The sequence below is a fragment of the Balaenoptera borealis genome (genome assembly GCF_965194805.1).
Source record: "Balaenoptera borealis genome assembly, chromosome: 19".
Classification (NCBI taxonomy): domain Eukaryota; kingdom Metazoa; phylum Chordata; class Mammalia; order Artiodactyla; family Balaenopteridae; genus Balaenoptera; species Balaenoptera borealis.
This window is the reverse complement of record NC_138878.1, coordinates 34581318-34595845: the sequence shown is the minus strand read 5'-3', so window position 1 is coordinate 34595845 and position 14528 is coordinate 34581318. Positions and strand designations below refer to the sequence as shown.

At 37.1% G+C, this 14528-nt stretch overlaps 1 protein-coding gene across 3 annotated transcripts in view; it reads left to right on the top strand.

The window, feature by feature from the left end:
- LONP2 (lon peptidase 2, peroxisomal) overlaps positions 1 to 14528 on the top strand; it is a 96137-nt gene that overhangs the window by 54502 nt on the left and 27107 nt on the right. For all 3 annotated transcript variants that reach the window (XM_082366806.1, XM_082366805.1, XM_082366807.1), the window contains 3 exons: positions 2277 to 2427; positions 4293 to 4419; positions 8265 to 8398. In XM_082366806.1, the coding sequence (XP_082222932.1) occupies positions 2277 to 2427; positions 4293 to 4419; positions 8265 to 8398 (412 nt within the window). The remainder of the gene's footprint in view (positions 1 to 2276; positions 2428 to 4292; positions 4420 to 8264; positions 8399 to 14528) is intronic.

Genomic DNA, 14528 nt, shown 5'->3' with positions numbered 1-14528 from the left:
AAAATTCTCAGTGTACACCTCTTCCCAGAGTTTATCCTACCTCTGACTTCACGTCCCTAAGAATAAAATGTCATATCACAGCTGTTTCCATTCCTAGTCATACTCCATAGGTAGGAATTATAGTTTCGGGTTTATGTAGAAATACCTTTTAATCAGGAGAAGAGAAAAAACAGCTCTGGTCATTCTTGGAATCTGCTCTTTTATGTGGGTGAGTTGGGCCATGGAAGCCCTGACTCTGAAGTTTGGGGGAAAAGCAGAGGTTTGATGGCTAGAAAGTTCTGACTGTAATTCTTGTCCCTCCATGAACTCACCAGTTTACCGTAAGGTTTCATTTGAGTATGGTTCCTAGAAATGCTTTTTATCTGGCAGACTAAGGATTAGTATTTCTGATGTTGTTTAAACTCTACATATCTTTTTGTATTTTCCTAAATAAAAGATGGAGGTAGGCAAATTGGGCATCACTGATTTTCTGTCCTCATAACCTAGGTATCCTGTAATACACTTTAAAAGACCTCATTCATAACTCAGGAACCTTGCTTTATTAATTTTCCTACTTTTTAAAACCTCAGTGTCTTTTTTTAATTTATTTATTTTTTATTTATTTACTTTTGGCTGCATTGGGTCTTCGTTGCTGTGCACAGGCTTTCTCTAGCTGTGGCGAGCGGGGGCTACTCTTCGTTGCGGTGCGTGGGCTTCTTATTGAGGTGGCTTCTTTTGTTGCAGGGCACAGTCTCTAGGCACACGGGCTTCAGTATTTGTGGCATGCGGGCTCAGTAGTTGTGGCTCACGGGCTCTAGAGCGCAGGCTCAGTAGTTGTGGCACACGGGCTTAGTTGCTCCACGGCTTGTGGGATCTTCCCAGACCAGGGCTTGAACCTGTGTCCCCTGCATTGGCAGGCGGATTCTTAAGCACTGCACCACCAGGGAAGTCCCCAAACCTCAGTGTCTTAAAATTTTAAGGGAAAAAAGAAATTACTTCACTTGAACAGTAACATATCTAACATGTATGTATTAAATTTAATTATAGCCATTAAATGATAGATTTTTATTTAACTAGACAGTGGGTTTAACTAAGATTGCCATACATAGATGAATAGTTTTCAGGTAGTTGGTAGACAGTAATATCACACTTAACCAATTTATGCTGAACATAATTAAAATTGTCTTTGATGACTTGAAAGTAACATTTTTATAACATTAAACATTATTAAGTCTTGTGAAAATATGAATAGTAGAACTTTCTAGGAATTGTAATCTAGATACACACTGAGTTGCCAATAACAATGAATGTTTAACAAAATTCAAGAGTTTTCAAGAGTAAAGGGCTTCGAATTAACTTGTGGATATATTTAAAAACAAGTAAAACTTTAGAAAGGGAATCAGAAGCAAGGAAAAGATAGTTATATAGTAAAATTGTGAGTGGTAAGTATTTTAGTCATTTTGCTTCCTTTTTGCCTGTGCATGTCAACCCTATTTATATCTATACTAACCTAGTCTAAGTGAAAGTGGTAATATGTTGGAAGATCAGAACATGTGGAAGCCACTCATTGCCTTCTTTTAAGTCCAGTGTAGGCCTCTTCACTGCGAGTGCCTACGACTTGGAGCATTTGAGCAGTAATCTAAGAAGATATATTGTCCTTAACATACAATTGTTCAACGTTTTAAGAACCTAATTGGTAAATTATCTCATTTATCCAACTAAAATATTTTTAAGAGATAGTAATATTTTGCTCATTATAAACAGAAAGGTTTTACTTTTTTAAAAACTGTTAGGGGAATTTCCTGGCGGTCCAGTGGTTAGGACTCCGCACTTTCACTTCAGGGGGCTTGGATTCGATCCCTAGTCAGGGAACTAAGATCCCACATGCCGTGATGCAACCAAAAGAAAAAAAAACCTGTTAAAGACTTTCTGATGATGTTTGAGGAGGAATATACTAATTACTATTTTACCTGTTACCTAAGAATTTCAAAATGCTGTACACATTTACTTAATATTCCCATAGCAGTTAAGAGAGGGTGTGTTACCAAGAGGGAAACCGGTTTTGCAGGATTGATAACTTATTTATGGCCATGCAGTGAGTCATTAATAGATTTGAGAACAGCTTGAATGGCTAATTTTTGTTTCTTTGTGCTTACATATGTTCAAAAAATTTTAGTTTTAGTGTTATCCCCATATTTCCCGAACTAACTGTATTGAGCAGAAATATCATGTTTTAATTTATACAGCTTTCTTTTGGAACTACTGAATCTGTTTAAATGTTTATTGTTCTCCCACAGGTGTTGGATCCTGAACAAAACCATAACTTCACAGATCATTATCTAAATGTGGCCTTTGACCTTTCCCAAGTTCTTTTTATAGCTACTGCCAACACCACTGCTACTATTCCACCTGCTTTGTTGGACAGAATGGAGATCATTCAGGTGCCAGGTAGTTGATTTGTAAACAGAATCATTATTTTGTTAAATAATGATTGTTAAATAATGATCTTGATCAATAAAAAGCTATTTCTTGCTTTTCTGAGCATAACTCTTCAAAACTGGTCGAGCTGTGGAGTTTTGAGTAAAAAGTTGATTTGCCAGTGTATGATCTTCAGAAGTTCTGAATCTGGCATATAAACCAGCTTTTATATATTGTAGATTCAAAGTCTACAAAATTTTGCAAAATTTTGTTTGTTTTAACCATGACAGACAAGAGTGTATGTACGTTGTATACAACATAACACTTTCAGATTTAACTTAGCATAAAAGAATGATCATTTTTATGGAAAACAAGATATTCTTCTTTGAAGCAATTTCTAAAATTATAGATAAAAATAATTTTTTTTTTAAAGTAAGTGTATAAAACACAAAAATAGGTCTTTACATACCCAATGTAGCTTCCTGTCTATCAGATTTTGAAGTTTTTACCATCTCTTGGAAAGTGTAATCATTTATTCTTGTTAAGAAATAGGTCCTAAAACTTTCTTTTTATTACAGCTGGCCTCATTTTTATATAAAAGTACAGGGTGCTTTTAAATTCTTCTTCTTTTTAGTTGAATCTGTCAAGTAGTTATATACTTTTTTTTTTTTTTTTACCATGTCTTCCCCTTCACTGGAGTGTGTAAAAAAAAGTCCTTTAGTTACTAACACTAAATAAATCCCAGTGTTTTTACCTTATTTAAATTGCTCAGAATTATTTTTCCCTAGAAGAGATCAAATGTCAGTGGGTATCTTTTAAAATAAAAAATAGAGTATAACCTAAATATATATTTCATATTAAACTGAAATATATTTTCACCCTCCAGTAAATGATAATTGGATTTCTTAGTTATCTGTGAACCCTGCAGGTCCCTATATTTAATTTTAAAATACGGTGGAGAACTTTAAACTTGCTTTGTGCCTATTTATAACACTAAAATAAGTAAGTAATGAGATCCAGTTGCCTGGAAACTCCAAATCAAAATCCATAAGATATACTAACGTGAAGTGAAATAATCAGGGCAGCTGCTGCAGAGGTGGACGTATGATGCCACCTTCTTCTGCAGTTTTGGTTATCCTATCTTCTAGCTTTTCTGGTGTTTTTAATTTCCTTTTTCTGCTCAAAAGATGCCTTGTCAATTCATCTTTTTAATTTTTGCTTGTTAAATGGAAAGGGGCAATTATTGTGGGGGACATTTGTTTTAAAGACAAAGTAAATTTATACTCATTGAGGCTTTAAGTAGATAAGACTATGAAGTCTTTTAAATATATAAATTATATGTATAATTCCAGCATGTAAGGAATAAAACTTTTATAGGGAAGTCTTAGTTTCTGTTTTGTTTGTTGCTAAAGTTTATAGTCGGAGCTCTGGAAATAGCTCCTTTGCAGCTCTTCCCTTGAAGTCTTAATTGAGGTCTCTGTTGTTGCTGCTGTCAGTGTTTTCAATTACGTGTCAAATTATGCTAAAGAAAAGGGATGCATTATTTTCCTATTAAATAATAAAAACTCGCATTTGAGTTAAGGAGGTAATTATCTCTAAGTTAATGAAACTGAGATTTTTTTTCTCTTCTTTGAGAGAGATATCATTTAATCAGAAGACTTCCAAACACTGTGCTTATTTAGTTAAGTGCTTGTTTTGTTTGTGAAAAAGTTGGAGATTTTAACAATTATTGATTGGAGATTAAATTTCTTTATTCTGATTATAACCTTAGTTGAAGTCATACTTAAATTCATTCTAAATCCAAGATCCATTGCATCTGTGTTGGATTTATTAGTGAAGCATGGCACTGTGGAAGCACTGTGAATACTCACAAAGCAAAATCGCTTCTTTTCCAGGGTATACACAAGAGGAGAAGATAGAGATTGCCCACAGGCACTTGATCCCGAAGCAACTGGAACAGCATGGGCTGACTCCTCAGCAGATTCAGATCCCTCAGGTGACTACCCTCGACATCATCACCAGGTTAGTCAGCCGTCCTGAGGCTTCAATAATGTTCAGATCCGAAAAGGAGATTCCTATTTCACTGGCAGCTCACAGCATCCATTTCTCTCTCTCCAGCAGATTCCCAGCAAGCATTTCCATAACTATTGATTTACACAGGGCTCTGTATTAGGCAGAAATTCACAGGGAAAGCATTTAGAGGATCTTCATAGCTAACTAAGGACTTCAGTTGAGCCAGAATTTCAACTTTTCCACAGTTGCAATATAAGGGATTAATTCGATAAATTTAACAACCAAAAACATGGAGAATATTGAGACACCTTTTATGTCCCAGGATCTTGAAAGTTGAATTCTCCTGAGAAGTGAGGTGGTACTTTCAGACATCAGTTTTAAGTTATTCAGATTTTCTTTTCTTCTCTTTGAGAGATTTTTAAAAATCCTTAGTGTTTTCATCTTTGGAATTAACACCAGAACAACGGAGAAGGTATATTCCCGAGTTAGCTACCAAGTGGTTAAGCCCTTGGCAAGCAGCACATAAATTATCTGAGTCGAGTATTGCTGAGTCTAATTTATAGATTGCATGTTTGAATGGAAAATATATCCTGTTGAGAATTTCTATCTACAATAGCCTCTCACAGTTTTCCTGGCTCAGTATTGCAGGTCTGTTGCATCATCTGGCAAATTGTGTCAGGCTGCCAGGGCTCCTCATGCAGCCCGTTCCCAGTAACCGCTGTTTGTTCAAAAGAAGTGAAGTCTCCCTCTGTTTTGAACTTTGACTTAGAGTTTGGCCAGTCAGGCTGCTTTTTGATCTACGCCAGCCTTCTTAAGGAAGTCTATTTGGAAGTCTGTTTAAATTTACTTATGAAACAAGTAAGACTCAATCTGACCTAGGAGTTCCTTTTCTTAACTTGTGATTTATTGTGTGGATAATGCCAGGGGAAATAAAGTAGGTGATTTCTGCTCCAGAGTCTTCCAAAAATATCATTATTCCAGATAATACCTCTCATGTCTTTGGGTAACTTTCAACAAGTCACTTAACCTTTTTGATAGCTTCCCCATCTGTAAAATATGAGTGGTAGAGAAAAATATCCATTCATAGCTTATCTGGAACTAAATACTAATGACTTGAAGAATAATCACTATTTGTATTTCCCAATTGTTGCCTGGAGAATTATTTCTTTTTTATATACTTGTTAGCTCAAAACATCAGCTGTTAAAAGCTGTGAACATTAGGAAATTTCTCTGAGCAGTTTTAATATTTATAAAAACAGCACAGGTATTTGCTACTCCAGGCAAGATTTGGGTATTTAGTGAGTTACCCAACTTAGGACATAGATTTTCATCTTCCATGTGTTTTTCATCTTTTCCTGTGTTGTAGTCATAGACCCATAATGTTCGGGAGGAGGGGAGGAAGTCTTAGAAGTCATCTAGTCCTCCTTACCTCCCAGGGTCACTAGACTGCTTGAATTACACTGCTTACTGCAAACCACTCCTTGGTGAGTAAATATAATTGTTATAAAAGAGTCTTTATATTCACCTCCCTATAGTTTTCTCATTGTGCCCTATATGTACACCTAGAATCTAATTCCTCCCCTGTACAGCCCTTCTGGCATTAAAAAAAAAAATGCTGTCAGGTCCACATCCCATAACTGTTCTCTTCTTCAGGCTAAATATTCCTATTCTCTTTACCATTCCTCTTGACCCATTTTCAAGACTTTTCACCTTCCTGATTAGTCTTCTTCTGAATGACTCCTGTGATGCCAATGTCTCTTTTAAAATAAACACCCAGAGCAGAACTCAGTGTTTCAGACATAGCCTAAACAGTTCACGGTGTAAGAAGACCACTGATTTTCTTACTCTGACTATATTATTTTATGACTGTGTCTCAAGATTCTTAGCTTTTTTAGGTTATCCTCTTGCCTATTGCACATATAGTTACCCAACACCTTTAGTTCTTTGAATTTCTGCTGCACTTGGTCTATCTCATTCCATCTTTATAGGGTTGAATTTTTTAAAGCCCAGATGTAGACGTTTACAATTATGTATATTTTAATATACATGTTAGTTTCAGCTACCATTGCAGCAAATTGATTTTTTTTTCATCTTGATTATCATCCAGTACGTTAGTTTTATGTCCTCTGAAAATTAGCGTCTTCATGATCATCTACTCATGGTTAGGAAACATTAACCAATTCTTATTTGACACTGGTGATTCTTCCTTTTTTTGGTTTAAAATTACTAAACCAAACCAGCAGTTGATGTGTCTACGTTCCTCCAGTCGCTGTTAATATTATACTGTCTGCATTAGTTCCTAGCCCATGATTGTTCTAAACACCTAAAAAAGTATTTTTTTGTTGTTGATGTCCTTATTATTTTTGGCAAGCTCCAGTTCATTCTGAACTTCCTGGTACCATTTCTGCATGTTCACACCATCCCTCTGTAAGCATCTTCAGGCCCTTCTCTTTCATCTTTTGTCCAGACCCTTTCATCTGAGCTCATCAAATAGTTGTCTAGGAAGCTACATTAGGTTTTTGTTTTTGTTTTTACATGTTGGTTTGTTTATTTTTAAAGTGCCTCCCTATTTTCTTTCTTACTGAAATTACATGCATTTGTATAATATGGACTTTATTCCTTTATCTTCCTATTCCTTTGATTGAAATTAGTTTTTTACTTTAGAGTGTTTAGCCAAGAATTTTATTTGTCTTTTCTCAGAACTTAAAAAATCTGCTTCCCCAGAGTCTTGAATATATGTCTGACTGCCTAATCAAATCCAGTTTTTCAGATAAAACTGCATTCTCTAGCTGATGCTGTCCATTCAAACTCATCCAGAGCTGGGTGGCCAAAAATGATTGTACTGTATAAAGGATTATGAAGTGGCTCATGGAATTTGAGTCTAACATATATGGTTTTTTTTTTTTTTTTTAAAGATTTTGCTTTTTTTTTTTTTTTTTTTAGCAGTTTTTTTTTTAAATTAATTTATTCATTTTTGGCTGTGTTGGGTCTTCATTTCTGTGCGAGGGCTTTCTCTAGTTGCGGCAAGTGGGGGCCACTCTTCATCGCGGTGCGCGGGCCTCTCACTATCGTGGCCTCTCTTGTTGCGGAGCACAGGCTCCAGACGCGCAGGCTCAGTAATTTGTGGCTCACGGGCTTAGTTGCTCCGCGGCATGTGGGATCTTCCCAGACCAGGGCTTGAACCCGTGTCCCCTGCATTGGCAGGCAGATTCTCAACCACTGCGCCACCAGGGAAGCCCCCATATATGTTTTTTAAGACAGCTCTGCTTAACCACATTTAGAACCTTTTCCATTTTATCACACTGCTTGCATCATTAGCATATTTCTTTCTTTAGAAGTCTCTACAATGAAAAGACACTAAATAGGGGTAATTAGCACAGTTCCAGGTAAAGACTAGATTTCTGTCTCAAATTATTTTTGCTTTAGTTTAGAAAAAAAATTATTTTTCTGATTCTTTCAGCAATGTTTCATGTATAATAAATTTATCAGAATTTTCTTAAATCGACAGATTTTAAGAAAGCTCTTACACATATCATCAAGGAGTAAATCATGCTTTATGTGCTGCTAAATTTACTTTGGTGCTATAAATTGAAGAACCAATAATTCATTTTTAAGTATAGCGTAATAGTCCAAGATATTCTATATAAAAGGAAAAGCTGTTGCTGGAAATACTCTGAATATTTAAGAAATAAGAATACTTTACTGAGGAATTTTTAAAGGTGAGGCAGTTAGTACTCAAGAAACTGTAATAAACTTTTAAATGTACACTTCCTTTAGGATAGTTGTTAATCACATGACTTCTATTTTTACAGGTGGTGTTTAGCCAAAAATAAAATATTTTTCTTTGATGACAGGTACACCAGAGAGGCAGGGGTTCGCTCTCTGGACAGGAAGCTGGGGGCCATTTGCCGCGCTGTTGCTGTGAAGGTGGCAGAGGGACAGCACAGAGAGGCCAGGTTGGACCGTCCTGATGTGGCTGAGGGACAAGGTCTGTGACTTTGATCTGGTGCCCACAGGCTTGGTGGCTAGGAGTAAATGGCAAAAAAAAGTTGGATGTGGAGGGATAGTGTGGGGTGGTCCTTGGAGCAATGGCACATATTTCTCCACTGGTAAATGCATCCAGTGAGTAAGTAAAACTTAATGGTTGATAAATTTTATCAAGAGGATTCTTTCCTACAAATAATACAGAGTTTTAGCAGGAATAATACTTAGTATTAATGCTTTAGGGATCTATTTCTCCAGCTTTGTAATGATGGTACACTTTATGTTTGGGTTCTGGCGTTTTCATTTTTCCTTCTGATCCAGATTGTTAAGTCATTCAATATTTATAGCATAGAAAGTTGCTACAACAGTTAAAAAAAAAAAAAAAAAAAAAAGAAAAATGAGAAAAAAAAAATCCAAGCTGTCCAAGTACTGCAAGGGCAGATCTGTGTTCTCTGGAATAGCTTCATGTGTAATATTTGTTTTTCTCACACATTTTCTTTGAGAGGTACACATTTAAGATGTAATTTAAATTATTTTTTCTTTGAAAAATAATTGTGGAGGTGGTGACAAGGAAAAAAAGGGAAGGAGTCTATTCCTCGAGTTAATGACACGTGGACATTTCCTTCAGTGCCCAGTTAAAATGTCGTAACTTCTTGCCCCAGGCCACGCTGCTGCATAGCTGCCAAAATTTGCTTTCACACACATGACTTGAGTCGTAGAGAATCTCTTTACTCTTGCATAGTAAAGAGATTTATTAGATGTGCTACCATTTGCATAGCTCTTTCTAGAAAGGAGTTTGATGAATATAGCTGAAGAACCATAATTTGTGATAAGCTCAGTAGAACAGATGCAGTTAAACATCTTCCCTGCTTTTCCTTCTATTGCTAAGCGCAGTACATTTAACCGCAGTATCATCCAAAGAGTAGACTTTCCCAGATCCTCCTCTTCCTCATATGTGTTTCACCCCTGCTCGCACCGTGCCTAGAACCTCACTGGTTCATTTCTCCAGAGAGTGAACCTCCCACCTTCTGTTGAATTGGGGAGGGGTAGGGCCCTTGTTATGTGGAGTAGGAGAGGGATCTTAAACCGATAATTATTTTCTTACACAGACTTCAAAAACTTTTTGTCTTTAGTCCCACTTCTCACCCATCTTTTCAGGAGTACCTCAAATTCCTGAGCCTTTGTGGATAACCAACCCACCCCCACCCTCACAGACATTAAAGTTTCCACATTTTCTAGCCTGCTAAGTGTTTATTACTTCTTGGCCATCTACTTGCGCATATCCAAAATGTTGTCAGCGTCTCTTTTCTTCTTTCTTATTCTTTTTGTTCTTGTGGGTTTATCCGTTTTGTTTGTTTCTTGTCATTTTAATAGGATTTGGAGAGGAAGTTTAAAGATAAACACATGTTCAGACCACCATTTTCAGAAATCTGAATTTTTAAAAAGTACCCTAGGTGAGTGATAGCCTATTAAGAATTGTGTCACTCGGTGTAGCTGACAATGACAGTGTAGAACTAATGTATTTTTCTCTTTTTTCCCTTTCTAAATATAAGGGCTAGATCCTCATGAGTTTCCCCTTTTTATTCTTAGAACATTCCCTTCGTGCTGTGGCCTCTGGCACCCGAGCCTGTGTCCTTTTGTTCTTGTCTGTGATATAATAGAAAGGCAGAGAGTGAAATGAGTTTATCTAGTTAACACATTTCGAAAATTGTGTTTGGGATTTAGACAGTTTATTTTGGAATTTATAATAACACATTCAGAGGGATTTGATGTTAAGAGAAGCGTTCCATAGTTATACAGTGCTTATATACATCCATTAGCATATTTCTAATAACGTCTGTGACCACATTAACTATTTAAAGGTAACCCAGAAATACTCAAGAACTTGTTCAGCTTGTGAACCGTGTGAGAACATCCAGTGTTTCATGGTAACATTTATTTGGTTATTTTTTTTTAATCCCTGATTCACAGAACAAATCGTAAAAGATAACATAGTTAAGCAGACTTGGGTGGTTAAGATATTACCTAGGACACCCATATGAATAAATAATTAGGACAAGTACTTGTCTCTTGAGAGGATGATTTTCATTGTAGTTCTTATTAGAGATACATGGCCTCCAAGCTGGGTCTTACATTGTAAGATACCCTGGAGTTACTGTAGGTGACTGTCCTCCAGATTTTAGTAAAATAATTATAAGGTATCCTGAATTGATGTTTATGACCTCAACCAAGCCAAAAGAAAAGTTTCTACAAAAAAAAAGTCTCTATTGGGTTCTCATGCCACAAAGTTCAAATGCAGCTAGCTTAGTAACTGAAAGTTTCTCATTAAGAAATGAATTACATAAAATTAGAGTCTAAAATAGAAGTTGTTTTAGAAATTTCAAGTAATGCAGTGAGGGAGTTATTTTTAATGTTAAAAGTATTGCTGGACCTAGAGTTGCTGCCAGGAAGAAAAGTAATTTCAGGCCACAAGCTTTAAAGACAGACAGAAACCTCAGCATATCGAACAAACTTTCTGGAGTAGGCCCAGAAATACTGGTCTGTGAACAGTTGTCTTTGTGTTTGTGGGGTCTTAACTGTCAGAACAAATAACAGAGTTTAAAAGGCGGGTGAGATTTCCAATTGATTTGTTCTAGAGGAGGAATATTTATGGTTTCGGTCACTTCCCTATAAAGTATGGGAATTATTTCATAAAAGCAGCACTGCGTATGTTTTTCTGTATGTTTTTAGTGTGTTCTGAATTGCCCTTTTCCTTTCTGGGATATTAGTTGGGTTGAAATATAAAAGTTTGCGGCTAAAGTTTTATTCTGCTTTTGCCTGCCTTTAGCCAAGGACACACATGTTCCATGTATTCAGTTTTGCAGATTTGGATGTTTCTCTCTAAAGAGTTAGGCATATGTCCATTTGTTCAATCACTCATGTACCATATATGTCCAGTTAATATCTAGTAAGATTTTTTCCTCAAAAATTATCCTCAGCAAAGAAAGATTCACTTTATAACCAATCTTTATAAAGTTTCTCAGAATATGGAGCACTCTCAATTATTTTTGAAAAATATGGTATTCATTGGAGAAGCTACATTAAACTTAATGTACCTCAGGATGTTAGTTTCTTAACTGTTCTCATCGAAGTCACCTGAAAAATTGCTTAGGAAAAAAAGAGACAAAATGAACAGATTTAACAGTTATTCATGAAGTGTGTTAGATGTTATTATGAATAAGCTTTTTAAATGTCACTTAAAGCAATATGTATGTGGTTATGTTATGGAGATCTTAGATAAACACTCAAAGGAAAAATGAATTAAACTAGCTGACTTACGGTAAGTGGGTGGTGGGTACTTTGGATGAAATTTCCAGTGGCAGCATCAAACATGGTTTCAAGAATGACTGTATCTCATTTGGTCTTGATACCCGGTAGTGTAAATCCTCCAGGTTTGTTTTTCTTCAGGATTGCCTTGGCTATTGTAGGTCCATCAAATATCTGTGTTAATTTTAGAATCAGCTTGTCAGTCTCTACCAATAAATAAGTAGATAAATAAATAACACCTTCTGATATTTTGATTGTGATTGCGTTGAATCTGTAAATTAGTTTGGGGAGAATTGACAATTTGATATTATCAAGTCTTCCAGTTCATGACTAGCTTCATTTATTTGTCTTAATAAATGTTTTTAAGTGTTTTAATAGTTTTCAGTGGTGAGCTTTTGCATCTTTTTCTTTAGATATTGACTATATTCCTAGTTAATTGATCCTTGTATGTGTGTGTTATGTGTGTGTATCATTATAAGTAGTATTTTTAATTTTCTAGTTTTTTTGGTTGCTAGTATATGGGAATACTACATTGACTTGTATCCAGCAAACTTGCCAAATTGACTTATTAATTCTTACTGTAGACTCTTGGATTTTCTACATATACCATCAGTTATCACAAATGCAAATAATGTTAGTTTTTACTTTTTCCTTTCTGATTATTATACCTTTTATTTCGGTTCTTTCCTAATGAACTAGCAGGGACCTCCAGGACGATGTTGAATAGAAATAGTGACGATAGACAAAGGAGGTAGAAAAAATGCCTATGAAGAATTACCAGTCTCTGTAGCCTTTGTTTTGTACCTTTGGGTGACTTGATTGACTATTATAAAATCTTAGTGGAGTAGGATTTGCAGCAGCTGTCTGGTTTGACTCTGGTTTGATTCGTAAGTCCCTTCACAGAATTCCCCAGTAAACACTGAGCCTTGCCTATTTGACTCTGTTAACAGACACATCTTTATAAACTTAGCTGTCTACTTCCCAGTCCATAAGAAAACAGAAGCTGTAGATTGGAAAAAGGGCTAAGTGGTTGGGTGGTATGAGTCACAAGCATTAGGATTTGATGTCAGTGAAAACATGCCTATCCTCTCATGATAGATGCCCTGGGCCCCCACTGGCCACAAAACATTGGGCTGGCTAGACCACAGATCTAACTCTAGGAGTTTCTCTAGTTCAATCTGGGTCCCAGTTTGACTGAGTTGCATTTCGACATGTATTGTTTCTCTGATATGTTTGCCTTATGTAGGACAGTGAAATCAACCTAATATAGTGGAAACAGGCAGATATAATATCCTTAATTTTTGGTGTATCCTTTCCAGACTTCACAGTTAAAAATGCATCAAAATAAAATAGTCAAAGTTTACAGCACTATTCTCCTCCTTCATTAGCTTTAATTTTCCTGGGTCACCACACTCTTGGCTGTCAGCAAGAGTATGCCGGCTGGAGGAGGGGTGTCCTGCCCGTCTGCTTATTGCCGGAGCAGGGCGGGGGGCAGATGCTGAGAGGAGAGCCGCATTCTGACGGGCCTTCCTCACTTTACATCCCACTCATTTGCTAGGGTAGCTTTTTCCTTAGCCTTTCTTGGGTCCTTTTCTACGGAGGAATCACCTTCTGTCTGGCTGCATTCAGGGCTCTTTGTTGTGGCTTCCTGCCATTGACTTCTCAGACCCTCAGCATGCTTTACGATGGTTATTTTAAGCATGACTCCTTTGTAACCAAAACAGGAAGCTGTTCCTGCAGGAGAAACAAGTGTTTTTGATCCTTTCAGTTTTTTTTTTTTTTCCTACTAGTCATCGCCAGATCTGAAGCATATCCATTCTCTTGTCTAATGTCATGAATTTCTTATATTAATGGAAAATACTATATATAATGGTTTCAGGAAGTAACCTCTGAGCTTTGTGTAACTTTTTGCTAAATTCTTTTGTCTTTGACTTCTTGGAGCCGTCTTCTAACTGTTGCAGGATCTGTCCCTTTATCTTTTGGATTTTACATTATTCAGTGCTGTGTAACAAATTACCCCAAAACTTAGTAAATCAGTTAGCAAGCGTTTATCACCTCACTGTGTCTGTGGGTCAGGGATCCAGGAGCAGTTTATCTGGGTAGTTGTGAGGTTCTGGTCAAGCTGTCAGCCAACTGGAGGTTCAGCTCAGGGCGGATCTGCCTCCAGGCTCACTGATGGCGCTGTTAGCTGAAAAGGGTTCCGAGACCCACCCAATTCCACCGTGTATGTGGAGGCTCTCCCACGCCAACAAGCAATTCTGGGATGCCAGCTGGGTGTCTAAGAATTCAACTCAATTCTGACACTCACCTACCTAAAGACAGCATCCGATTCCACAGGCAAAGGGCTCAGTCTCACAAGACTGCCCTCCACTAGAGGCACGTCATATACCAGGGTCATTCCCTGTACTTCGGACTGACTGGCTCAAATTGGAGTTCCCCACAACCCCCTCCTTGGGCTTAATTTGCTAGAACGTGTCACCGAACTCAGGAGATCCCCCCTTTACCCACTAGATTACCAATTTATTATAAAAGGATATTAAAGGATACGAATCAGCTACATAGGGTGAGGTCCGGAACAAAGGAGCCCACGTCCTCGTGGAGCCTGGGGCCTGGCACCCTGGCACAGGGAAGCTCTCCAAAAATGGACCAAAAAGCTGTCCTTTGGGGCTTTTATGGAGGCTTTGTTACTTAGTCATGATTGACTAGATCATTGGCCAGTGGCGACTGATTCAACCTCAGACCCTTCTCCCCTCCCCAGGTATCAGTGGGTGGGACAGAAAGTTTCAACCCTCTAATCTCCTGGCAACCAGCACCCATCCTAGGTGCTC